This window comes from Scaptodrosophila lebanonensis, unplaced genomic scaffold (genome assembly GCF_003285725.1).
Source record: "Scaptodrosophila lebanonensis strain 11010-0011.00,11010-0021.00 unplaced genomic scaffold, SlebRS2 tig00000043-arrow-pilon, whole genome shotgun sequence".
Lineage (NCBI taxonomy): Eukaryota > Metazoa > Arthropoda > Insecta > Diptera > Drosophilidae > Scaptodrosophila > Scaptodrosophila lebanonensis.
This window is the reverse complement of record NW_022060545.1, coordinates 10,442,507-10,468,124: the sequence shown is the minus strand read 5'-3', so window position 1 is coordinate 10,468,124 and position 25,618 is coordinate 10,442,507. Positions and strand designations below refer to the sequence as shown.

Below are 25,618 nucleotides of genomic sequence, written 5' to 3'. Positions count from 1 at the left end.
TAGCCAGAAAACATCATGAGCATGAACATGGCCAAAAGGCTTGCAAATATGGCGCGCACGTTTACGGCTGCTCCACTAATTAGGCAGCAGTTGATCTTCTCTATAATAAAGTCTCAGGAGACCAGCAAAGAGTTTTGTGTGAAAGAAAAATGTTTTTTAGATTTTTCATATTAGCCTGCTCTTGGCTCATATACTGTTTAGATCTACGAGATTAGAAAGTCGAACTGCATGCCTGATGTACTTGGGAATTAAAATGAAGCGCGATAATATAGAAATTCGGAATTTAAATATTTAAGAATTGTTGAACTTTTTAAGTAATAAGATTTTCTGTTCTGATAGAAAGGCCAAACGTACTTAAGTTTGTCTTGAATCGCACTCGAAATTAAGTACGAAATCCACTTGAGATATTATTAACTTGGTTTCGTTTATTGGTCTGTATAGTAGTTCTCAAGTAAGTATTTAATTAATTTATTATTTGTCACAAATAAACGCATAGCATAAGGAACAGAAACATTTGAAGAAAAGTCCATAACATAAGAATAGAATATATATACCCAGTTCTTCGTAGTTTTTTTTTTTATACATATATTCCTGATACCTGATAAATAGATCAACACGATAATACGGCCCCCCATTTCGTTCTCATTTTTAACGGTCAAGGATTTTCTTTCGGAGTCTACTCGTAAAGTATGTATATTTTAATTATACTTCTACTTCAGATTTCATATATAGTCGAAACAATTCTGAAGTACTTACTACTTTACGCTCCCCACAAAAGTATTGCGCAGAAGTTCGTGCTGCAAAAGTTTACGAAAGTCGTTAGCTTTTATTTAGACAATAAATTAAAAGAGGCAGCTTACCCGCAGTGGAAGCTTGTATAAGTACCTCTGTAATAGTAACAATTTGTTGTGGCAAGCAGAAGGGCTGCTCAGACGCTGCTCACGTCGCACGTGAGCAGCAAACGGTAAAATGCGAGTGACAGGCAGAAACCGCAACAGAAACGTCTGTCACGCATGCGCCGTGGAAATCTATGTATAAGCACACAGCCTTGTCACACAATGTTACCGGCAGATACAACAACAACAATGGAGAAGAAGAGAGTCACACAAGAGGGAGTGGGAGTGTGCCAATTGTTTAGAGTTTGCGGCTATCAACAGGGTTGTCCATTCTTGAGCTTACCAAAAGCTAGGCCAACAATTGGAACAAGCTAACAAATAACTAAACAAATTCGTCTACAATATTAATTATAATAATGCGGTTGTTTTGCACATTTTTTTATAAGCTGAAAAACATAAAAAATTACATTACAATGTGTTTATAAGAAGTGGTGGGTTAATAAATAAATAAATAAATAAAAATAAAAGTATGCCACCATTTTGGAAAGGCCGGGTACGAATGGAATCTAATGCTGGTAAAAAACAAGTTGTTTTAATTTTTATCACAAAGAATATAAATTGTTCAGCTCCTCAAACTCTTTCGCTTCTTTGATGTAAATCAATTTAATTTCAATACCTATCAGATATGTTTGAAGGTCTTCTTAATTGTTGCTAAAACCGCGGAAAACCCGCTTGAATCTAACATATACTCGTAGATGCACAAGAAATAGAATAGCTGTAGCTGGCAATATTTATTATTTAAATTAACTCGATAAGAGTTCCAGTTTATGTTTATGCAGATCTAACATTAATAATTTATATTATATTCAAAACTTCTGTATCTAATTATACAAATGCAATATCCGTACTGTTCATATTGCATTAAAAATCATTTTAGACTTTTCTTGTTGTACCAACTTTGTAAAAAGCAATGGACAAAAGAAAAATTTCAAAACTGGCGGTTAAATTTATAAATTGGCAACACTGGTGATCTGTCTGCGAGTAGCTGAGACCACTCTCTCTCTCTCTCTCTCTTACTCTTTGCTCCGCTAAATTGTGGTTTTGGACTCCTGCAATGGACATTGCACTGCAGGCTGCGCTCTCTTTCGCTGGCGCGTTGATTTATTTTCATTGCGATTGTTTGGCACATTTTTCATTTGTGAAAGGCACTCTGAATGCGCTTCTCGTTACACTTTTCACCCTGGCGGCTGGCCACAGGTTTGCGGTTCTAATGTAGCACAAAAGAGAGTGCCTTCAACTACATGCACTATATATTTCAAATCGAAACTAGGCGGCACTATAAACATGGTTTGGCGAACGTCATGTTGCTTACATTCATCAGGTTTTTTAAGGAGCTAACAAATGTTCAAGCAAATAATAAAGTTGAAAAGTCGCAATCATGTCAAACTTACTGATAAATTTGGTTTAATTTTATTCTCAAAGCAGTCTTTTTTTAAAAAGAAGGAAAGTTAAAACTTTATTTTTAAATATAATTTAAATTGAATGTTTAAGCAAGATTTTTGATTAGGCGATCTGATCGTCTACAGATTTATAATTTTTTGTTTATATCATTTTAGATTAAACAATTTATAAATAATTTTAATAATTTTGAACAACAAGGGCTGTTCCATTTCAAATATTTTCATCGTTTTAAAATATTTATTGCTCAAACAATAAATTTGTCCTAGTTAATTATTTCGTTTGTAAATGTTAAAAAATTTTTTTTTATATTTTCTTACATTTTATTTACTTTATTTAACTTGAAGTCTATTGATAATTTTATTATGTTTTAATTTGTTGTTTGAAAAAATATTGAACGGTTCGGTTGCTATACTTATAGTATAGTAGTGTCCTACAAAAATGTAGATATGCGTCTTTTCCAAGAACTTGAAGAACAATCAGGCTCGTATGTTCTTCTTTGGACAACTACTTTAACTCTTTCAATTCAATTATTAAACAAGTGGAGAAGCTTAAGTCGGGTGTCCCGACTTTGAAATAAATTTGAAATTCCGAAATACACATTTTCTACGTATTCATATGAGGCATCTTGGAATAAATTTTGGTGTACCTAGGTTTTATAGTCTCCGAGATATGGGTGATTATGCATGTAATATGTTTAGAAATTAAAAGTAGTTTAAAGATAATGTGAACCGACGTAATCGTACAAGTAGCAGGGTTATCTTAATTGTTCACTATTTGATACCAACACATTTATATTTCGGCTACTTCAACTGTGCAATGCACTACAATCAGTTCATTTGTGGAAGTTCCAATCATTGTTTTAATATACACACATATATATATATATATATATATATATATATATATATATATATATGATATATGTATCAGCTGGTTAGCTAGACTAAGGAGCATTGCTTCTGGAAACTTATTATTTATTATTGTAATCAACCTTTTCACCCTTTTGTAATATATAGTGCCTACAAGTTTTGTGTGACGTATGTATGTGTGCAGAACAATAATATGCCCTATGAAAATATTTCCGGCAATGCTTTCCATGATAGCTAGGGCTCATTTACGCCAACTTTATAACTGATATTGCGTTCGTAGCTGCGGCAGCTAAAGGTTGATACTTCCGCAAATTGGCGAACTACTTCTACGAATCCTAAAGTACCTTAAAATCGCCCAAATCGATTTGGTTTTAAAGCAATTTCATTATTGAGGGAAATATGAACGAAATAGTAGACCTCATACCAAAAACTACCAAATAGAGCTTAAAAATAATTGACGAAAGCTTTCCTCTAATCAGCTGGTGTCCAAATAAATGAGCAATAAGAACCGTTATATTTTTTGGTAATTGAGAGCAAAAGAGTGTCGTGAAAATCCGCAAAGCTTCGCCAGAGCCTAAGTTCGAGTTATACAGTTATTGCTCAGCAACGTCTTGGGCAGATGTGTTCTGCATAATATTTCTGACGAATAGTTTAAAAGAACAAAACGCGGTCGTAACATGAGTGCCGAAAATAACAACAAAAGCCAGAAAGTTCGCACTGTGTTTCAGGACGAGTTGCCAGATCAGTTTATTGACTTTGAAATAGAAGTGCCGTGGGGCCAAATCTCTTGCCGCTGGTATGGAAATAATTTTGTGCGCCCATTGCTAGCCATTCATGGCTGGATGGACAACATGGGCACGTTCCATCAACTGATTCCACTGCTGCCTCGGCATGTGGGTGTGCTATGCATTGATCTGCCCGGGCACGGCAGATCCTCATCATACCCGCCCGGCATGCAGTATTCCGTTCTTGAATGGGTCAGCATTATACATCGCATCGTTCGGCATTTCCAATGGCCGCGTGTCTCACTCTTGGGCCACTCTTTCGGGGCCGTAGCGTCGAACTTGTATGCCGGCCTCTATCCACAGAAGGTGGATATGATTATTGCTATGGATTTGCTAATGGCGACCTTCAAGTCGAATGACACGGCAATCAACACGGCAAGCCTGCCAAACTCTACTCGAAGGAGGATCTGCCAAACAATCGCTGGGGACCAGCACCTTCGGTCAGCAGCGATCTTGCCCAGCCTTTAGTGAAGCGGTGCACTGTTCCTGTTGCAGAAGATCCAACAAAATTTTATATTTCTCGCGATTCACGCTTAGTACACTACACTCGCTTTCCAGACAACTCTGGCGCCGTTATAGAAGCGAATCGACGCATTCGCAATATTCCCTATTTGGTGATACGGGCCAAGCACTCTAAATATATGGACGACAGTGTTGTCCTGGTACTGGGAATGTTACGAAAACAGAATCCTGCTTTCGAGTTCCATGAAGTGCCGGGAGAACATCACGTGCACATCACTCACCCACAGCAGATCGCAGCACTCATAATACCATTTATTAATAAATATAGGCCAGTCGAGAATAGCAAACTCTGATACGCTTTTTCGAAAATAGCCTCCGGGGCTTATTGTCGCTGACAGCAAACAGAATTAATGTGTTAAGCAATTAAGCAATAAACTACAATGTAGATACTTTGAATTCATTTGCTTACTGACGTCAGAGAGAACAATTGCTCTTGCGTATCATTTTTGTGAAGGTACTATATAGCACCTCTTCTTTAGATAACACAAACCATAAAAGCAAAGAAACCTTTTAAATACGACGTGTGGCGAATAGTTTCAGTTTTAAGGCATTTACTGCTTTCAGCAGTTTGCTTAGTATTATCAATAAAACAAGAAAGGAATGTTAGAGTAGAGCGACCTGAACTCTTAAGTACCCTATAGTGGGCCTGGGAGTGGGCCAGAAAAAAGAAAAGAAATATTTTAAAAATTAATTAAATACAATTTATTTAAAATGTATTCAATTAATTAAATTAAAGAGGTTTGATTGCAGTAGAACGCCTAAATCGGACCATACACTGAAAAGTTGTAAGCAATTACATCAATGAAAATGGAGGTCCTAATACAAGTAGGTTAAGAATGTAAGCCTCATGAGTTTTACATTTCGGGTAAACGCAACAACACACACACACTTGGGGGTTGTAACCATATGGAAGTTTGGGCAAATCTCAGGAGGAAATCTGTGCGCTTTTCGTGCAACCTGAGCCCACATAAATGGCCGCAGCAGCTGCATCATCAAAAGTGGCAGCAAATTCATTTTTAAGCTTCTGCACGCAAATTGTGGCACACAACACACACACACGATATGCGAAAAGGGAACTTTCTAAGCCGCAACTCGACCGCACCTTAAATTTGTCGTAGTATTTGTGCAATTTACATAAAGCGGGTCGCACACAGCAACAAACCATGAGAAAATGACGCCGAGGCCTAGACAAAGGCCTCCAATGGGACTGACAGACTGCCTGACTGACTGACTTTGATGGCCATGGTCATGTCTTTGATTCAACTTATGACACTTGGCTCCACTGACCACAGAGCGATGTTTGCTGCATTTTTGTGGCGCCCAGTCAACCCCCCCCCCCTTTCCTTCCCACTTCACTTTTGTAACGAAAATTGCTACAAATTAACTTCTCGTCTCGTTTTTGTTTTTTATTTGACTTGGCGGCTTTTCGTAACGACTTCCGCTGCGGCCGTTTGTTGGCCATTGTTAGACCATTGTTGCATGGCGTTTATAGCATTTGTTTTATTTATTTTACTATTTTTATCTTCTGCTTCTTTTTTTTTGTTGAGCTGAGTTGGTTTCTAGCAGCGCTTTGTTTCAATTTTTATGCACAGCGGAAGTCGCTTGTTTCGAGAGCGAAAGTTGTGAAATCGGCCAAGAAGTGCCATTTTCGACGCCAAAAAAAAGAAACATGCTAAATATACAAACATGCATACATAAGCTTGTACGAGTATATACTTGTATGTATATATATTTTGGCTTTGTAGAACAAACACGTATTCGACTGAGGCCGTCAAATTGGCAAACGCATGATTTTACGAGCCGGCCAGGTAAAATAATATTTGGGCGCATAAACGGAAATCCCTTTCATATTATTATGAAATTTTTTCGATGAGAACGAACACAAAGAAAAATGCCAACGTGTTCTGCAAAATGAGATTTGCAGCTGTACACCCAACAAAAGGTTATGTTTATGCAAAAGGACTTAAGAACTTTTATTCCATGGTTTCTTTCTACGAACGCAAAGTTAAAAAACATAATATACAAAATTAGCTGAATAAGTTGAATCAAATGTTGCATTAATTAGACATAATAATAAAGATAATACCGTGTAATTCATTTAACAAATTGTAATTTACATTAAAATAAAAACTCATGAAATTACGATGAGGCACTATATATGATTCATGAACAACACATTTGGTTACAATGTCAAAATAAACAGAAATGTGCTTAATACTTAAAGTGATTTTTGAACCGATCTTTTCAGTGGCAGCTATTTTTTACAATAGCAGCCGAGTATCAAGAGGAAGTATACACAATATAGAAATGCAAAATGTTTCCAAAGATGTCTTAATGTGAAATGAATGATTTTTGGACTGATCGGTCCTAAGGCAGCTACATAAAATATTGAGCCAACTTATATGGTTTTTACACTTGTGCTGTGTATGAAAAAGTCTTCATACCAAGTGTGGTGTCCCTAGCTATGGCTAAACAGGTCTAGAAGTGCTAACGACGGATAGAAGACGTCTTGACATGCTGGTCAAATATGTACATATGTATTTAGTAGCTATTACATACATACAATATACATTTGGCTTTCACCCCTCGGGTACAGGGTATTAAAAACACAATTATACCCTTAATAGGTGTAATTAATCTTGTACATACAAGTTTTCATTAGAGTTTTGTTAATGTTACTTTTTTAACAAACCGCCAATTTGTAGTAATCTTTTTTGTCGGCTGTGTACGCACGAATGTGCTTCTACATATGTATGTATATATGTATGTATGTATATATGTATTTATGTAGATACGAGTGTGTACATATGTATGTAGAAATGTGCGAAATAAGTACATACAATGAACGAAGTAATTTTTAAAGCAAATGCATGAGAAGACGACCCGTCCTGCCTGCTTTCGGCTTATTAATGTTGTTTATGTTGCGTAAAATGTTATAACACGCACACCCTGAGATACACACACACCCACACAGACACGCACACACACACACATTTATATAATCGTATATGTTTTGTGGCATTCGATTTGAATGCGTTGAGCACATTTTGTGCCCAAGGTAAATATGAAAGCAAACAGTTTTTAATGGCATTTCATTTTTGCGCCAAACAACCACAACACCAAAAAAAAAAGAAAAAAAATCACAAAGATATAACCAGGCTTTAAGGCAAAGCGATGACTACAAACGGACTTACATGCGAGTGTTTGCAGCCTAACAAAACAAAAACCTAAGCAAAGCCAAATAATACTACATACAAACTAAGTATATAGACATGTATAAAAAATGACGGATGTTAGAATTGCGTGCGCACTCGACTGTTTTATACTCTCTCTCTACCCTCTAATTCTACATAAGCCTGACAACTTAAACTTGACATTCATCGAGCATTACAGAATCTGCATACCCCGTTTAGGGGCTTTATCTACTTTACTCCCAAGTATGTCAAATTGAATATAAAATATAATTGTTTATAACGATTGAGCTAACATTTTGATGAAGGCAAAGCACTTAGTTTAATATCCGGTCCTCTATTGAGGGGCTGCACTGTAGCTTAAGTGTTTCATTGAACTGAACGATTCCAAAACCCGCCACTACCCTTCGGGTAGAGGGTATTCAAAAGCAAAGCCGCGTCGTGCAAACACACCAATGGCCAGAGAGAGAGAGCGACTGACAGGCATTCAGACCGGCATGTAAAAATACGACGCATGGGAGTTGAAAAGGGCTTTGATGTCCGAGCAAATGATAGAAATGGACAGAACTGAATAGCAACCGACCACACACACGCTGCCAAAAACGCCAAGGCGCCCAAAACTGAACAGACTTGACCAGAATTACTCCTCACTTGGCTTATTCGAGCTCCGGTCGATTTTTCATTTGATGATGGCGCCGCCCACACCATAAATGTCTGTATATCCATGTGTGTGTGTGTGTGTGTGTGTGTGTGTGTGGAGGATACCAGTCCCTAGTGCATAGGAAAATCACTGCATTGAACTCGAACTCGAACCTAAATCAGTAACTGCGGCCAAAAGGCTTTCGAATAGAGCCCTGCACAACTAACAATTGTATCGCGATTCGCGATTGACCGGCGGCTGGCAGCCAAACGGACTGCGAACGATCAATTGGCTTTAACAGTCAAATGTGTAATAAGGGCGTCGGCATCGACTGTCAGTAGTTGCATTGCTAAACAGAGAGCACCGATCTTCCCAAGGGTATTACCTACACGTGTACATATTTGCACATACATATGTATCTATATACTTCTATATATAGTATGTATGTATGTATGATGTTCCGGCAGACAAAGAAGCCGCCTGGAGTGAAAGAACGCGGCAGATAGCCGGGCGGACACCCTTTAATTGGCCTAATCGAAACAATAACTCAATTTTATCAACAGCACAGGCGATAATAATATTAATTTAAACTAAAAGCAAAATAAAAGAGTAGAAAATGAAATCAACGCACAGTCTAAAGAAACTAGTAATTAAGTTTGTGGCAACCAACCAGTTGGTCGCTTATCTTATCTTGCTGCCACATCCGGCTTGCTCAGATAGTTGGCCAAAAGGTGGCAAGAAGGTCTTGTTCCTGTTGCTGGCAATGGAAGCCATGTCAAGTGCATTGTTGTCACCTTGCCGCAAGCCAACATCGCCATCACCATCGCCATCGACATCGACATTCCTTTTGCTGCCTGAAGTGGCACGCCTGCCCATTCACGCCCAATTGTACGTGACTAAGTGATGAATTGCACAGCGCCGGCAACTTCAATATTTCTATGCAAAATTGTGGCATGAACTTGAAACTTGCCACAGCCCCGATAACTGGTAAAAGAAATTTGTCATCGCTGTTGTCCGACAAGGCAGCGTCAGAAGTTTAAATAAACAGAGATGTGCGTCTGACAACAAACATCTGACTTCACGATCATAATAATTCAAAAGGCCTTCCGCCACATATTGTTTGCGGAATTCACCATTCTATTCCACTAGAACTTCTCGCTTCACAATCGCGCACGAATTGTTATATTTATATTTATCAAGCTAGTTCCCTTGATTGTAGTACGGAAACGAAAATGGTAAACAAATTTTAAAAAATAGTAAGTGGAAAAAATTGCCAAGTTTTTCAGAAGCAAGAGCGTATACAAATTTATATTCCTCGCAATTCGATTGGGGCTTGGCATAGCTCAACGAATCACGCTTATTACAAAATTGTCAAAGTTATTATAAAATTTAATAATTGTCCAACCTAGGACAGATCTTAAATAAAGATATTTACAAAAAAAAAAATGTACTTGGCGGTATAATATTCTCAGAGTTAATACAAAAAACTATCAGCAATTAGTAGCTGCAGTTACACTACTGAGCTTACCTATTCCAAAGAAAATTCCGTAAGCTAATTTAATTGGCTATATTCGTAGATTTAGAAATCCTTAAAATATATTATTTATAACAGAATATATGTTCCGTATTTTACTTTAAAAGACTTCAACATAAAGCCTAAAACTGAAGAACACATTAAATTTCTCTATTAGATTCGATTAAATTACTTAGATACTCCTTACATAAGCATCCTTAGCTCTAATTGTATATTTTGAAAGATTTCTCCCATTCTTCTGCACATCTTATGGGTTATCGTGGATATTGTACGCTTTCAATATAACTTATTCATCATTTTCACGATAGTTATTTAATTAATTTGTTAGCACACAATATTCACGGAACTGAATTGCCTTTTACGATCGGGATTTTCGAATACACGCACATCTCTAGCTTTAACATCCAGGCAACAAATCTTGTGGCTGTGAATTCGCGAAGGCGCCAAGGCACAACGAACTGCAATGCCACACACACACACACACACACATACCTTACTATATATGTATGTGGATATGTGTAAGTATTTGCGTGTGGGCGCCAGTTATGATGCCAGAGAAGAGGTTCCCAGAACTCAAGGTGTTGATGGGATGGAACCACAACAGACCATGGGGGCAGGAGGTAAACTAAAGTTCTCTCGACATGAGATTCAATTCCAATATCTGACTTTGTAGGCTCAAATGAGCAGAGAGTGAGAAAGCGCGCTTTTGGGTGTGCCCGACAGTTCTCGATACAAAGAGCCCAGTCTCCCCAAATCATTGAACACATAAAAATAAATTGCAAGAAACCGCACTACATACAAGTATACAAGTATGTATGTATATCAGGGTCTTTAAATGAGTAAACATAAATAAGAAGGAGACAAGGCAAGCAACTTGATTCTGGGCGGGGTTAATGGCACAAGCAAGTCTTATGGGACCAGCCCGAGAACATAATGCCACGACTGTGATAGTGAGTTTAATGACAAGAAAAAAGCTGACGTTGTCAGAACAGCTCAGAATTTCAAATTGAAAAAACAATCGAAGCCATTGTTTACAAACATTCAAAAGAAGCAAAGCAAAAATTGTTTACAACCAATCTGCAAAACAAAATAGTTCTTAAATTACGAAGTACATTTATTATTGGAGCTCTTTTATGTGTTGTAGTTCTGAGAACCGATATTTTGAAGCATTCTTAAGATTGATGAATGGGTGGTGTGTGAATGATTTTTTTCTCTAACTTGTTCTGTTTACACAACTTTTTGACTTAATACTTCTAAAAAATGAATGGAAAATATTATATATTTTTCTTCTAATTATAAGCTATAGAAAATTTGAATAATGCTTAAGAGCCTTCAATATTAAATACAACTTTTTTTTAATTTCAGATCTGTAGTTGCAGGAAATTGGGCTCTGCGATGACGAATTATTAAATCAGTAAGTGCTTGCCAATAGATAGTTATTATTCTTCTCGCAATTAATTAACGTATATTCTAAAACACTGCTATTTTATTCATAAATTTATATGGGGAACACCTATTTTTTGGGAATACAAATACCCAATTCCATTTAAAATTGCTTAACAAACCGAATAGAACTTTTCGGCAAAGTTAGTTTTTCTAACTGCTTGCCAATTAAGATTTGAGAGAAAATGTCCAATTAAAAGCTCATATGGACACCAAAATATTTCAACTACTTCCATGAATTAAGAAACAGTGGAACTTGCTTAAACCTATTTTTTTTTTAAAGATATTTATTGTAATATCTACATATATTAACTCCGTTAATTTTTAAAATTTCTTTGTGGACGAATTATGTTAAAAACTATAAAATGGTTACTGGTACAACGAATTAATAGGTTGAGGTGATTACGATAAAAATATATATATATATGTATATATATATATATAACTATAAAAAAAACCAAACAAAATAGAGGTAAAAAATATGAGTAATTATGTGGAAAAATTTGGGCTAGAAAAGATGTATACATTTTGCTTTCAAATTATCAAGCAGTTCCACAATTAATCAGTCCTTCAGTCCTTCATCCACACCCTTTCAGATTTATATATGTACATATATACATACAAGTATATTTCCCTGTTTTTTCGGGCCAACTATTTCATTATAGCTACTCCTCACTGTACTAATCCAACTAACCCGTCACCATGGTTTGAAATGCCATGCATTTGTGTGTTTGTATGTGAAATGCAGTCACAACTTTATCGAGCTAATTAAAAGTTGGGTGGCGCCTAATTTGTGGCAGCTTTTTAGTTGACGCCAACCAACCATATTGCTGAAAGGTCACCCTGGCTCTGGGTGTTTTTGGGGGTACTATTAATTAACCACAAGTTCTGTTTTTGTCTGCTTACAGAATACAAGTTCCGGCGCTAAGCGATTTCTTGACGACAACGACACATATTAATAACGACAATAAGGTAGCCAAAAATATAAGGACAAAGACAGGCCAAGTACACGCCCACCATCACTCCCTATCCAAGCCCACATAGAATCACAGTGAAATGCACGAAAGACGCGTAAAAAAGTAAGAACTCTCCGTAGCAGCCAAAGTCAACTTCTGTCATTATTTATCGCTTTTCTGATAGATTAAAGGGTGGCCATTACGTGGCCACTCACGGACGACTTACGCCAGATCCGCCCTACGTGCACTCGAATCGCGGCTACTCCACCGACGGCGAAGAATCGCATCGGGCCCCCTCCGAACGCACCTACTCCGAATATACGCTGGCACACGAACGCGTCTCGCCATCGGCTCAGGGCCAATACAATTCATCGCGCAAGAAACGCGCCACGCCCAATGGTCAACAGCATCAGAACCTGCAGCATAGCTATAGCCACAGCCAGATGGGTCTGTCCAGTTCGCCGGCACCGGTTGGCTTATCGCCGCATGCGGACAATGGCGGACCACGTTCGTTGGGGCCGCCACCGACACGACAGCCACCGCGCGCTCCGTCGGCCCTAAGCTACGATCATGGAGGAGATGCGGGCAGTGACATTTATGTAACAAGTGCCGCCTATAAGGCGCCCTCTGAAATCAGGTGAGAAGAAACCTTGGGTCCCTTATAATGACAGATAAGCTCTCTTGATTTTCTGCCTCAATATGAAAGATATTATGGATATCAATTATTAAGGAATTGTAAAAAATAGATCGTTTTTTTATTGAAGATCGGCTAAACGATAAAATAGTGAGACGTTTTAAAAAAAATATAAATGATAAATGATTTAGGTTACATTATCGAAGTAAAAAGACAAGAGAGAACGCTAAAATAAACTCGTCCTTTCTCGGACCTAGGAGAATCTGGATACCAACTTTGGTTATTCTAGCTTTTATAGTTTCTGAGAACCTTGCGTTCATCCAGACGGACAGACAGACGGACGGACAGACAGACGGACGGACGGACGGACGGACGGACATGTCTAGATCGATTTCTCTCGTCATGCTGATTCAGAATATATATACTTTATGGGGTCGGAGATGCTTCCTTCTGCATGTTACATACTTTGCACAAACCTAATATACCCTTTTTACCCTACGGCTACAGGGTGTAATAAATTCATACCAAATAAGAATGTTAAACGGATCCTTTCTATTTCACCTATATACTATTAAGTGAACCGATTTTTAATACAATTTGAAAAATAGTAAGAAACTATTAAAACCAAATACTCTATTTCTCGTTACAATATCGTAATACAAATAAATGTTCTTACCAAAAGTGATTTTTGAACAGCTCGTTCTAATGTCACCTACTATATGATATAGTGAGGCATGAAGCTTTAAAGTTATACAGGAAAATTGCCTATCGTTTATCGCAATAAAAGGTTTTTTAATTAACTGAGATGGACTTTTGTACCGGTCGTTTCTAAGCCAGGTTTATATACCTGAATCAGGCTTCATCATATGGTTTTTAGTGTACATATGGAATATAAAGCAAGTCTACAAGTTAGATATCCCTGACTGTTATAGTTCAACAGAAGTCGATGGATTAATAAAGTTATTTCGTGAGGTTGACATGAACATATGACTCCTAATAGATATGGATCTATCTTATATATCTACATGATCAGAAACCCATCAGATTATCATACATATTCTCTTTTCCTAGTCGGTACAGCCAGCGCCCCATGTCCCGAGGAGCACCAAGAAGTGTCTACTCAGTGGCCAGCACGGCGAAGACAGGGCGCAGCGCACGTTCGACCACAAAACGTGGCGCGAAGATCGAGACCATGTCTGCGCCGAACCCTTTCTGTCCGAATGTCAAGGGCGTCTGCTGTCTAATGCTGTTACTCAATTTGGGCCTAATATTGGTCACCTTGGGGTTTGTTGTTGTGGTGCAATTCTATGAGCCGCTCTATGTGTGGTAAGTCGATATCTCTTTCTTAAATTCTTAAATTTCAATTAATCGCCTTCCGATCGGTGACCAGGATCTTGGGCATAATTTTTCTCATCTTTGGGTTCCTCACGCTAATCGGCTGCATGGTGTATTGTGTATATGTTTGTCGCGACGCAAAGACGCCGTCGCAGGTGCGAAACGAGGACCTCTATTGGACGCGCCATTGGCAGAAGAATATAGGCTATACGCCACAGGAGATTAATTACAAGGCGGACAAATATGATGCCTATTCGGATCGCTATTCGGTAAGCAAGCTGAGCGGCAAGTATTCGGATCGGGAAAGCCAACGCTACTGAAACACGCCGAAGGATATAGCAGAGGCGACAACATGCATTGCACAAGCCGACATTTGTCTGTGTAATAAATAGTACATACTACAAATATATATGTATGTATATCTGTCTAATACATAGGTCTTAGTCTTAAATGGTTATTAACAAGGCCTCAACGTACCTGCTGCAAGCTGCTTGCTAGTTTGTATGTTTTAATCATAGCGAAGAAAGAGAGTGAGAGTACGGAACGAAGAAATTTGCCAAAATGTGCGGCATTATATAATGTATTTAATGATATCTGCCATATTTGAGAAGGGAAGCGCGAGTATAAAGTACATACGTATGTGCGTCAAACTTTAAATTGTCTCTTTGGCCCTCTAACCCAAGCAACGAAAATTTGTTAAAATTCTAACCAAAATACTTTTAACACGCGAAATAAAACCAATAAAAAATATTAATATAAACTATGCAAGTGTTATTATAATAAAGAATCTTTAAGGAGCCTCTACTGGCAATTGAAATGTAATATTATCGACAAAAAAAATTGTACCAGATTTATTGTACTTCCTAACTAATTTCAATTGAACTCAACACTCTACACCAAAGAAGTTGGACAAATCGTCCCAGGTAAGGTAATCGGCATTACGACGACTTATAAGTTTCTTCAGAGTTCGTCCAACAATGCGTTTATATTCTTGGATCTCCTCGCGGCTAATGTTGGAAAAGTTGTTGTGATCTGGAGCTAAGTAAAATTCTTGAAATCCATCTAATAGATCCATAAGTAACTCCACCATTAACTGCAAGAAAAAATCATTTCAATTACAGAGAAATGATTAAAAATGAGCTTTATTTTCATAATTACACGAATGAGTATACGTCCAGGTGCCTGGTTCCAATTGGTTTTCCTTTCTTCCACAGCATTAAGGTACAATGTTTTTATCATATAACTGACCAGATGGGGCATATCGTTCGCATTTCGAAAGGCCTTCATCAGTCGTAGTGAGTCCTTTAAATTTTGCTTTTTATGCAATACAAGACGCTCCCAGTGGGGAGCACACACCATAAATGACCGGGAATCATTTACATTTTTCCCCATATATTTGCGAGGCACAGCAAGCCAGGTACGACCTGCATTAGGTACCCTGGAAAAATGTCGGGGCCATTCGCATGCCTCGAACTCGAAGACGGGAACAAAATCAAAATATATTTTCCGATGACGTCGACGACGCTCCGTAGCCACTAAAGTATGTGCCACTCCATAGCCGTGGGCTGTGTATTTCAAACTATACGACCTATTTCCACAACGAATGTTTTGAAGTTCGTTCATCACAGCGCTGATATTGGTGCGAAACCACGTTTGAATCAGTTCGCGATTAATAAATTTTCCATCGGCGCCATACGTTTGGATACAATGGTGTCTAGCATAGCGATTGCCCACTCGCAAAAACACATATCCTGGGTAATTGGACACTCTGATTGGCTCTACCTCGAAAGGCAATACAATCTTAACATGCATGTCGAATTCATCCGGTAGTTCAATACGAATATCGTCCAAAAAACTACCACCCAAGCTTAATCCTCTGAAGGCATTCTTGAATGTGGGATCGTAGCGCGATATGGCTTGGATAAACGCATTCTGAATAGTCTGCGCGTCTCTTGTGAAAATTTGACGATCTTGGGAGTCAATTGAAATTTCTTGCAAGGCATACTCTATGCCTTCCCCGAAAGTAAACTCGCACTCACTATCACTAGAAGTCATTTCTAAAAGCAGATTTAAACTAAAAACTCGGATATTTGATTGATATTTCGTGGGAAGTACGGACTTCGTGCGCTTATGAGATTGAGATCTACATTGGAGATGTGAATAGTAAAGATGTATCGGGATTATCGATTCATTTAAGCAATAAGGTTACAGTTCGTTCTTCAAACTTAAACATCATTTGTTGTTATTAAGTAAGCAACAGGGCGGTATTATCAAACTGGCCAAAGTGTAATTAAATTAAAATATACTACATTAATAATGAAATAATACAAATATTTTCATTATATAAATAAATATATTATATGCAATTCTACATAGAAATATAATAAAACACTCATTGGTATAGATTTTTGAGCAAAAATTAACCGTCGGTACATTTGATCTAAAATGCAAAACGATATTTCACTATGTACTTTAGATTGCTCAGCACTCTTGGTGGCATTGCCGTACATGTGAAATTAAGATTCACACATGGTTGCCAGATACACCAACATCAACTACAACATCGGTTGGCAGCTCCAACTAGCTTTGTTGTTTGGCTTCCGCATATGGTATATACATTCATACATATACATACATATAAGCTTTCTCTTGTTTAGAAAACAAATAATCTTATCAGCCTGCATGCTTTACACGGACCTTCCATGCGATTGTGATTGTGTCTCATAGCAAAGGTGGCAGCGCATTGTTATTAGCCGAAAATTGCTATAAAAAAAAATGTTGCTGCTCGAGCTAAATATTCTAACGCTGAACGTATGGTATGTGTAAATGTACATAAATGCAAAAGTGTTAATTATTTGTGTCCCTGTGTGACTACAAAAGGCCAACGCTCCAATTTTATTCTATGTTCTCCTAATTGAATTACAGGGGCATTCCATATGTGTCCAGTGACCGTGCGCTGCGCATTGAGGCGATATGCAAGGAGCTGAGCAGTGGGAAGTACGACATCGTCTCGCTCCAGGAGGTTTGGTCGCAAAAGGACAGCGAGGCACTGCAGGAGAAGACAGCCAGTGCTCTACCCTATTCACATTACTTCCACAGTGGGGTGATGGGGGCCGGTCTACTAGTGCTGTCTAAATATCCAATTCTGGGCACTTTATTTCATGCCTGGTCCGTGAATGGTTATTTTCATCGCGTACAGCACGCTGACTGGTTTGGCGGTAAGGGTGTTGGCCTTTGTCGGATTCTCGTTGGTGACCAGATCGTACATTTGTATAATGCACACCTTCACGCCGAGTATGACAACGACAATGATGAGTACAAGACGCATCGCGTGATTCAGGCCTTCGACACTGCTCAGTTCATTGAGGCGACGCGTGGCAATGCGGTGCTTCAGATACTGGCAGGAGATTTGAATACGCAGCCGCAGGATATCTCTTATAAGGTTCTGTTGTACACATCCAAGATGCAGGACAGCTGTGCCTCCGACGCTTTTCGGACCAATGAGTGTGGTCGTAATTCGTATACGTCGAAACGTTCGCTGGCTAAGAATCCGCTTGGCATACGGATCGATCACATATTTGTCCGTGGCGCAGATCACATAAAAGCTCACATAGTCGACTATACGTTGCCGTTCCCGGAACGTGTTCCCGGCGAAAAATTTAGTTACTCTGATCACGAGGCTGTCTTGGCAAAATTACGATTAACGCACATAACAGCCGATAGTGTAGCAGGCAAGCATATAGCACCGACGCAATGCGTGTCGCATGCCAATGGACATATCGATGGTGAGGAAACCTGTGCTACTAAGGAGGAGGGTGGCGGCGATCCGGGTGCCAACATATCTGCCACTAATTGCGGCGAACCGTCACATAAGACGACCTGCCAGCCGCCATCATTATGCCTACCCGCTCAACGCACTGCAGCACTCCATGAGGCGTTGACTCTGTGCGATGCCTCGCTTCTACAACTGAACACCGATCGCATCCTGTATTATAGCGCTGCAACATTTTTATTCGTGTTGCTCGTCCTTCTTATCGAGTTCAGCGCCCCGGTGGGATTCCGCACCATTTATCTTCTGCTCAAATTTATCGTCTTCGGTGTTATTTTATTCTGCATATTCATGGCTTCCATTTGGAACTATATGGAGCGTAATGGTGTCTTGCAAGGCAAAAAGTCCATGGAGGTTATGCTGCACCATGCACAGAAATATGAATATTTCTACTGATGCCTCCTGGGTTGAGGCACTTGTGGCGGTTGTGTCGTATTTAAACATTTAGAAGCTCAAAATGCATTTAAAATGTAGCCAGAGAGCTGCGTCCCCTCCCCCAAACAAACAATATTAAGATAAGTTTAAAGCTACTCTGTCTCATGTAAGTGCAATAACGTTCAATGCAAAATAAAGCTGTCTATGTATTTTGGACAACAAGTATTTCATTCCAGTACATATGTAATAGTTGAAAATATTACTTAAATAAAATTGATGTATTTTTAAACAACAATATTTGGTTGTCCTTAATTTTAAAGGATGCTTAACAGGGAAAAAACTAGATACTGGTAGAAGTGCAGACATGGGGTCTGCCACAGCTTCTTCTAGCAAACCCTCAAGAGCCCCGTGGTTGTTTCTATCACCAGTCTATAAACTCAGTTTATTTTTAAGCGATTCATTGTAGGTAGAGCTCACACCTAATGATATTTCAAATTGGTGTTATTATTCAAAAGCACAACTTAAGTTGTTTTTAAAAGTAAAAATTCCTCCGATAGAGCCTACTCGATATGTTTAACATTTTGTAACTAAGTAAGACGCAACTCAGAAACGTCCATTTATAGGACATAACACAAAACTCAAACACAACTTTTAAAATTTCGAATGGAATTATAGAAACATTAATGACGCTTTATTCGTAGTATCATGATCCGAAATATTAATAATCATATATGTAAAAGAATTCATTAAGAAAGTCTTCATCAGCTTTGGGAGGACAAAGATTTTGTCATTAAAAAATTTGATTCAAATATATTAACAATTACTTACACATGTCTGGATAGAAGCAATCTTTTATAAATGTAATAAACATCGCCGCAACTTCCCAGCAGTCCATATTGTGGTTTTATGTACTTTTCCATGGGTTTCAAGTATACTTATAGTCAGTTTTGGAATTATTTTTGATAAATGGTGCAATTTAATTAAAGCATTTTGTTGCACTAATTTATTTAATAACTGAATCATTAGTGTTGATTTATTCAAAATTCAAAAATTATACTGCCATGTTTTATTATTTTATATTGCAATTTTTTGGTTATATATATTTTTTTTGCTAATGTACTGTTTAAATTTTCATAAATTAATGGTTAGAAATAGTCCCTAACGACTTTTGTGACCTTCCAAACCATTCTGACCTAATGAAAGAATAAAGTTGTAGTCAGACAGGCAAATAAATTTCACACATATTCGCGAAGTAAATGTTACTTCAAACCGTTAAAGAAAAGTTTTCAATGACAACCAATTTTATCTAAATTTATTTCCCTCTTGGATCTTTTAAAAGATAAAGAGTTTGTACGCAACTTAAGATGTTCGAAAAAAAAAACAAGTTGCTCAAATAGTTGTTTATTTTTCTATAGAGTGAAATGTTATCTTAATAACACAAATTATAATATTTGTATTAATTGTGTTATTCTTCGAAATTCCACCGATGGTTCCTGCTTAGCGATTTGTAACTAAATCTGTGGAGTCAGTCGAGCCCAAAATGTTGAGGCACACAACTCAACCATGTCCATTAATGAGGCGTAACGAAAACTCAAGTGCAATTTGAATGAACTTTTAATGAAATTATAAAAACATCAAATTTGATTTATTTATTAGGCCATGACTTGAAACATTGAAAAATTTTACTAATAATCGTAATAGTATTCGCCAAAATAATCTGCATCAGCTTCGGGATGGTAAAGGAAATATAAATAACTAAATAAAATACAAATCAACTTATTACTTACTCATGTCGGAAAAAAACAAATCATTTAGAAACTCAAAAAATATTTCAACAAGCTGCCAGCAGTCCATATTTAGCCTTTATGTACTGTTCACTGGGTTCCAGGGGTATTTTATAGTCAGATTTATAAGTATTTTTGCAAATTAGTGCGATTAATAATTGTACTTTGTTGCACAAATTTATTAAATGGCTTAGTATCATCAATGCTGATTTATTCATCGTCGCTAACGTACTCGACGTCCCCAGCTGAAACGCTTGAATATGTAGAATATTATTTGTATAATATTAGTTCTATACGCACAGCCAAATAACATTTCTGCGATAAATTCCCACATCAAGCCAATTATTTCACAATCCTCCATAGTTTAAAACTGTTTACTAAAACTAAAACTGAAGAGCAAAGGTTTTATATACAGTATGCTTCCGGCGTTTTTCATTAATAATTAAAAATTGTTGTGTAATTTGTTTGATAGTCATAAATTAAATTAATGCTTAATTTTGTGACTTCTCATTAGTTGATGGGCTTGATAAGAAAAATGTTTTCTTCTCGCTTTAAACTTATATTTATTAATTTTTTTGTACATAATTGCCACCATTTTGGATTCAATTACAAATTCCAATTATTAATAGACATCATAACCATACATGGGCCCTTCCATGTACGCTTTTTGTTGGTCTGTGGAATTGCGACGTATCCTTCGGCCAATGGGCTCCAGGTCGTTATAGCACTTGGGAAAGACACGTTCAACCGCATCAATTGCGTCTTGACGACTCACATTTCGCACAGCCAAAACAGAGGCCAAGGCTTTGCTCTTCACGCAATTCTACCATAAGTAAGTTTGGAATTAGCAATTTCTTTGATAGTCATATTTAAGCCACCAACCTGATGAGCCTCCTTGATATTAAACGGGGAGGCATCGCCCTGGAACATGGCGCTCAAGAAGGAGCAATGCGCCAAGTTGGCGGCACGAATCTCAGTGCAGGCCAAGTGGTCCACATTCTTAAAGTCCAAGTCATTGTTGCAGTAATCGAACATATGTATCATCTCATGCGTTAGCACACCATGCACCATGCTCCTATTCCGGGCCATATTCTGGCAGACCACAATCTGATTGAGCACAGGATCGTATCCGCCCGTCACTGTAGGATCGCACACCTCACAGGAGATGTGTCGGCGTAGATCAATAGGACAGCCAGAGCTTCGCAATGCGCCCATCATTAGCTTAACCAGTGGCCCATTCTTTACGCACCAATATACGTTTTCCTCACATTTATAACGATCAATGCTCTCGCGTCCTTCTAGGCCAAGTAGTATACGGGACCATTTGGGCTTAAACGCTTCTCCACGGCGCTCTGGATATAAGTCATAACCCCACTCTTTTGGCTCTTTCTTGGGTCCATTACCATTAAGTTCCTCTTCCTTGGCATTGGTCTGAGCCTCTTTCTTTTCGTTTACAGAAATAGCAGGCGGGGATTGTGTTGTTTCTGTTGTGGGCGCTGCCTTGGCTGCCACTTTTGTTAGAAACCCCATTATTATTATTTTTGTTATCCTCGGATTGGTTGAATAATAAACCGGCAGCTGTTTTGCAAGTGTTGCCACTATGGCTAAACAATGCTCACGATGCATCTCAGGCACGGTTAGGCGATGTTTACTTATATCGTACTCTCACCTCTAGCGATAGGATTGAATATTTGAATTTAAGAATGGTTCTTAACAGCTTTTTAACTATTGAACATTTGTAGTGAATGAGAATTATTTTTGTTTTTGTTGAAGTTCAGACTCCGTTAGCCGTTTAATCGAATTTTACATTTCCACCATTATCACCACTATTAACTCTTTATAACTGATTGAATTACTTGTGTAGTGTCTGTTTCTGAGAGATTATTAAATATAATTTTTTTCTTTTGTTTAAAATTGAATCATACTCTAATTATTAGCCCACTTCAAAAAGGAGGAGGTTATCAATTCATCTGTGTTTTTTTACATATATTGATATTTTTGAACAGAATAATAAGCTTTATAAAACATTTAAAATTTATCTAACAAGCGCGCGTGGACATCACGCACATGTGTTTAGCTTTCGTGCGTTTGTCAACACTGTTTTGGCTGCCTTACGACAGTAAAATTGTCGCCCAAACACATCGCTATCGCAGCGATTAAAGCAAACACAGAGAAAGAAAAAAAAGGTTGGTTGTTATTATAAAAGAAACAGAGTGGGAAAAGGTCGCACCGAATGCTTCGAAAGGCTGTTTGCACTGTTTCATTCAACAGTTGCTAAGGTCACAGACTCACAAAGGTAACAACAAAGAGACACCCCGACAACGCCAAGCCAAAGGATACACACACACATCTAAACGAATTCTGTGACTGAGTCACAACGGCAAAAGCAAACAAAGGAGTTAAGTGCTTCTTGAAGGAAGAACAATGAATAAAGTTCCGGGCGTTAATTTGGAATTTGTGCGCGAAGACGACTTTGTGGAATATTACATATTTCCACAATTGTCCGCTGTCGATGGTGCAGCTGAAGATGTGTTAGAAGAGCAGGTGTGTCAGCAATTGTCGGAGGTGCAGGCAGAATGTATGGCCATTGTGCAACAGAAAGTCACAGAACGTAGCTATATTTGGCACAAGGACGAATTTCAGTTGCAGGCGCGAACAGGGAGCGCCAAGGAACGCATTCTTAATGATGAGACCAACGATGATGATGATGGTGAAGGTAAGTGTGAATGTTTGGTTTTCCCCAGAATCTAAAAATAGCTCATCATACTATATGTGTGTATCTTTGTATCTTCCGGCCCTACAGCAGCCCTGCCGCCTCATCTTCACGGCATCACACATTATGGCGACAACATTGGCGATGAATGGTTCATTGTCTATTTATTGTGTGAGTTGACACGCCTGCGGTCCGACTTTATAGCCCGTATCTGCGATGCCGATGGCGAATTTCTGCTCATCGAGGCCGCAGATGTGCTGCCCGATTGGGCCTCGCCGGAGACCTGCGAACAACGCGTCTATTTGGTCAACGGTGAGCTTCAGCTCGTCCAGAATTCTCCATCCACAACGAAGGGTAAACGCATGCCTATGGCCACTGCGGTGCAACGTATTTGTCTCAATCCCACACTCTATCGCTGTTCGAAGGCCATGCAGGGCTGCATCGAGGCTCGAATTCGAGAGTTCGTGCCGGCACAGCCTCATTTAGCCACACATCGTCAGATTGTGGAGCTGCCACAGAATGCCGCTGTACTGCTGAAGCAACGCCCAGCCCTCATTGCATCCGCAGTGCGTGCCTTTTGCGAGCGTGACACAATGGATGCAAAGGCACTGCGCGTCATGCGCTACTTTCCGCCGGAGTCGACGCGCGTGCGCACAAATGTAACATTCACACGCTGCCTCTATGCCATGCTGATGCACAGCCAATACACGCCAGAGCGCAAAGTGGGTTGGCAGCTGACAAATGCTGGCAATGCAGAGCGTTACAAGGAACAGCTGTTGGGCGTGAAGATTGCCAGCGGTCTGGAGATTCTGGCTAGTCAAGCGAAGCGTGAAGGCGAAAAGGTAGAGGAAACGCCAGCGTGGCGGGCATATTTGCGTAGCCTGCAATCTAAGGGCTACTTCCGGGACAACATTGAGGGAAGTGCAGAGTATGGGAGTCTTTTGGCGACGGCGCTCGAGTATTTTAAAAGCAATCAGGCACGTTTTCGCACTGCGCCGCGGGTCGGCGCTGAAATTCTTGAGCTCTTACGTACAAGTGACAGTGAAAAGGTCGAGCAATTGCGCGACGAGGAGAACAATCTACAGCCCAGCGATAAAGACGATTGGCTGAGCATAAGCGCTGAGGATTTGGATGCTATGCTTCAAGAGCGTTATGGTCCAAAAAAACTCTACAAGCCCAATGGCGATATGAATGCGGCCGAGTTTACAAAACAGCTGAGCGAATTTTTAGAACAACAGTCCAACTTCGAAGGCATTGAACCGCCAACTGATGGAGCCGACATGCTCGACTCTGACGATGATGAGCCTACGCCGGCGACTGGCGCGAGCAGTCACAAGAGTCCAGCTGAGCGCAAACGTGAGTTTGGGGCGAAGGTGAAAAAGAATAACTCGATGCGTAAGGCATGTCAACGCAACTCACTGCTGAAGGAGGATGATGAGCAGGATAGCACGCATGTGCGCAACTTCCTGGACTTTGTCATACCCGAGGACAATTGGGACTCCACATCCGAGATGAGCGACTATGCAGATGAGGAAGATCTGGAGCGAAACTTTGATGCTGCATTGGCGGGCAGCAGCAGCGCCTTCGGCTTGGACCACAACATAAAAGCCTATATGGAGCAAATGGACCGCGAGTTGGCACAGACCACTGTAGGCAAGTCCTTTCATGGGAAGAGCAATTCACGCACTTCAAATCGCACGGGCAATGATGATGACGATGATTTCGACGACATTGAGGATTTCGAGCCCATCAATATAAATGTGAATACTCTAAAGAATATGATGGACAGCTACAAGTCACAGGTCGGCGGTGCTGGACCCGTCTCAAATCTCTTAAATGCCATGGGTGCGGGCATGTCTGTTGCAGCAGCTGCTGAAAGCGACAAGCCCAAAGATCTCTCCGAATCAGCGGTCTAAATTGACATCATTAGCCCTAAGTCCCAGACACTGAATTTGTTTCTGTAGCGTTGAATAAAAATGATGCACGTGTATTTGAAGAAACATACTACATATATGAACAAGAATGCGTTGCTAATCTTTAGAGGCGGGCACAAACTTCCCATAGTCACGTCTCACTTTCAAGGGTGAGCCGGAGCCGGAGCCAGCACCACCGCCGCGGCTACTGCCACTTTGTTCGTTATTCCGTTCGTTATAGACGGCGCCATTTCGATCTTGTTCCCGATATCTATCTCTGCGTGCAGACGGCTCATATCGATGGTTGGGGCGATTTCGATTATCTGCAACAATATATGAATTTTCTGTTTGCCAACCAACCAGTGGCTCTCACCTCTGTATCCACGATCTCTGTCGTTATTGTGGTAGCCACCGCCACCACTTCTTCTTTGCCAGCCGCGATCGCCGCCTCTGCGATGTCCGTTATAACGATTATTGTAGTGACCACTACCGCCGCCGCCACCACCACCACCCCCACCAGAACCATTTCCATTTTGCCAATTCTCGACCAGCGGCGGATCAGGCAACGGTTTGCTGCAATGTGCCATGAATTCTGGATCATCATCCGTGTAGCGTAGCGCAAACTCTTCCTCGCATGCTTCTAAAAAATCTATGTCCGTTTCTGTGACACGGTTTATTTTGCGGTTCGGATCAACCATTTTGTGTAGGTAGTATAAAAAAGTAGAAAACCTTTACTATTTACGATTAACAGTCACAGTACACAGCACGAATAATGATGTGAGATATGCGCACATCGAC

At 39.4% G+C, this 25,618-nt stretch overlaps 7 protein-coding genes and 1 pseudogene across 10 annotated transcripts in view; 4 read left to right on the top strand and 4 right to left on the bottom strand.

The window, feature by feature from the left end:
- The window catches only part of LOC115622534, a 30,220-nt gene extending 15,254 nt beyond the window's left edge, over nucleotides 1–14,966 (top strand). For all 3 annotated transcript variants that reach the window (XM_030516497.1, XM_030516498.1, XM_030516499.1), the window contains exons 3-7: nucleotides 11,204–11,252; nucleotides 12,190–12,360; nucleotides 12,422–12,874; nucleotides 13,943–14,197; nucleotides 14,262–14,966. In XM_030516497.1, the coding sequence (XP_030372357.1) occupies nucleotides 12,338–12,360; nucleotides 12,422–12,874; nucleotides 13,943–14,197; nucleotides 14,262–14,526 (996 nt within the window). In that variant the 5' untranslated portion in view covers nucleotides 11,204–11,252; nucleotides 12,190–12,337 and the 3' untranslated portion in view covers nucleotides 14,527–14,966. The remainder of the gene's footprint in view (nucleotides 1–11,203; nucleotides 11,253–12,189; nucleotides 12,361–12,421; nucleotides 12,875–13,942; nucleotides 14,198–14,261) is intronic.
- On the top strand, nucleotides 3,502–5,675 carry LOC115622536 (annotated as a pseudogene).
- A 123-nt stretch (nucleotides 14,967–15,089) lies between the features above and the next one.
- Nucleotides 15,090–16,270, bottom strand: LOC115622453. Its single transcript, XM_030516396.1, has 2 exons — nucleotides 15,365–16,270; nucleotides 15,090–15,299 (listed from the first exon to the last, which is right to left on the bottom strand). The coding sequence occupies exons 1-2, from the start codon at nucleotides 16,259–16,261 to the stop codon at nucleotides 15,090–15,092; spliced, it is 1,107 nt and encodes a 368-aa protein (XP_030372256.1). The 5' UTR covers nucleotides 16,262–16,270.
- A 607-nt stretch (nucleotides 16,271–16,877) lies between these two features.
- Nucleotides 16,878–18,705, top strand: LOC115622799 (putative neutral sphingomyelinase). The gene is made up of 2 exons (XM_030516864.1): nucleotides 16,878–17,022; nucleotides 17,132–18,705. The coding sequence occupies exons 1-2, from the start codon at nucleotides 16,982–16,984 to the stop codon at nucleotides 18,429–18,431; spliced, it is 1,341 nt and encodes a 446-aa protein (XP_030372724.1). The 5' UTR covers nucleotides 16,878–16,981; the 3' UTR covers nucleotides 18,432–18,705.
- Nucleotides 18,706–20,404: 1,699 nt separating this feature from the next.
- On the bottom strand, nucleotides 20,405–20,555 carry LOC115622452. Its single transcript, XM_030516395.1, has 2 exons — nucleotides 20,495–20,555; nucleotides 20,405–20,439 (listed from the first exon to the last, which is right to left on the bottom strand). Exons 1-2 carry the CDS (start codon nucleotides 20,553–20,555, stop codon nucleotides 20,405–20,407), a joined length of 96 nt encoding a protein of 31 aa, XP_030372255.1.
- Nucleotides 20,556–20,740: 185 nt separating this feature from the next.
- On the bottom strand, nucleotides 20,741–21,840 carry LOC115622926 (mitochondrial inner membrane protease ATP23 homolog). The gene is made up of 2 exons (XM_030517051.1): nucleotides 21,077–21,840; nucleotides 20,741–21,017 (listed from the first exon to the last, which is right to left on the bottom strand). Exons 1-2 carry the CDS (start codon nucleotides 21,818–21,820, stop codon nucleotides 20,817–20,819), a joined length of 945 nt encoding a protein of 314 aa, XP_030372911.1. The 5' UTR covers nucleotides 21,821–21,840; the 3' UTR covers nucleotides 20,741–20,816.
- A 511-nt stretch (nucleotides 21,841–22,351) lies between these two features.
- LOC115622198 (protein ecdysoneless) lies at nucleotides 22,352–24,924 on the top strand. Of its 2 annotated transcripts, none has more exons than XM_030516092.1 (2): nucleotides 22,352–22,910; nucleotides 23,001–24,924. In XM_030516092.1, the coding sequence occupies exons 1-2, from the start codon at nucleotides 22,619–22,621 to the stop codon at nucleotides 24,821–24,823; spliced, it is 2,115 nt and encodes a 704-aa protein (XP_030371952.1). In that variant the 5' UTR covers nucleotides 22,352–22,618; the 3' UTR covers nucleotides 24,824–24,924. The 2 variants fall into 2 exon arrangements, with proteins under 2 accessions (XP_030371952.1, XP_030371950.1); XM_030516090.1 differs by having other exon boundaries at nucleotides 22,998–24,920.
- Nucleotides 24,859–25,566, bottom strand: LOC115622983 (RNA-binding protein cabeza). Its single transcript, XM_030517136.1, has 2 exons — nucleotides 25,194–25,566; nucleotides 24,859–25,143 (listed from the first exon to the last, which is right to left on the bottom strand). Exons 1-2 carry the CDS (start codon nucleotides 25,516–25,518, stop codon nucleotides 24,938–24,940), a joined length of 531 nt encoding a protein of 176 aa, XP_030372996.1. The 5' UTR covers nucleotides 25,519–25,566; the 3' UTR covers nucleotides 24,859–24,937.
- Between the last annotated feature and the right edge of the window lie 52 nt (nucleotides 25,567–25,618).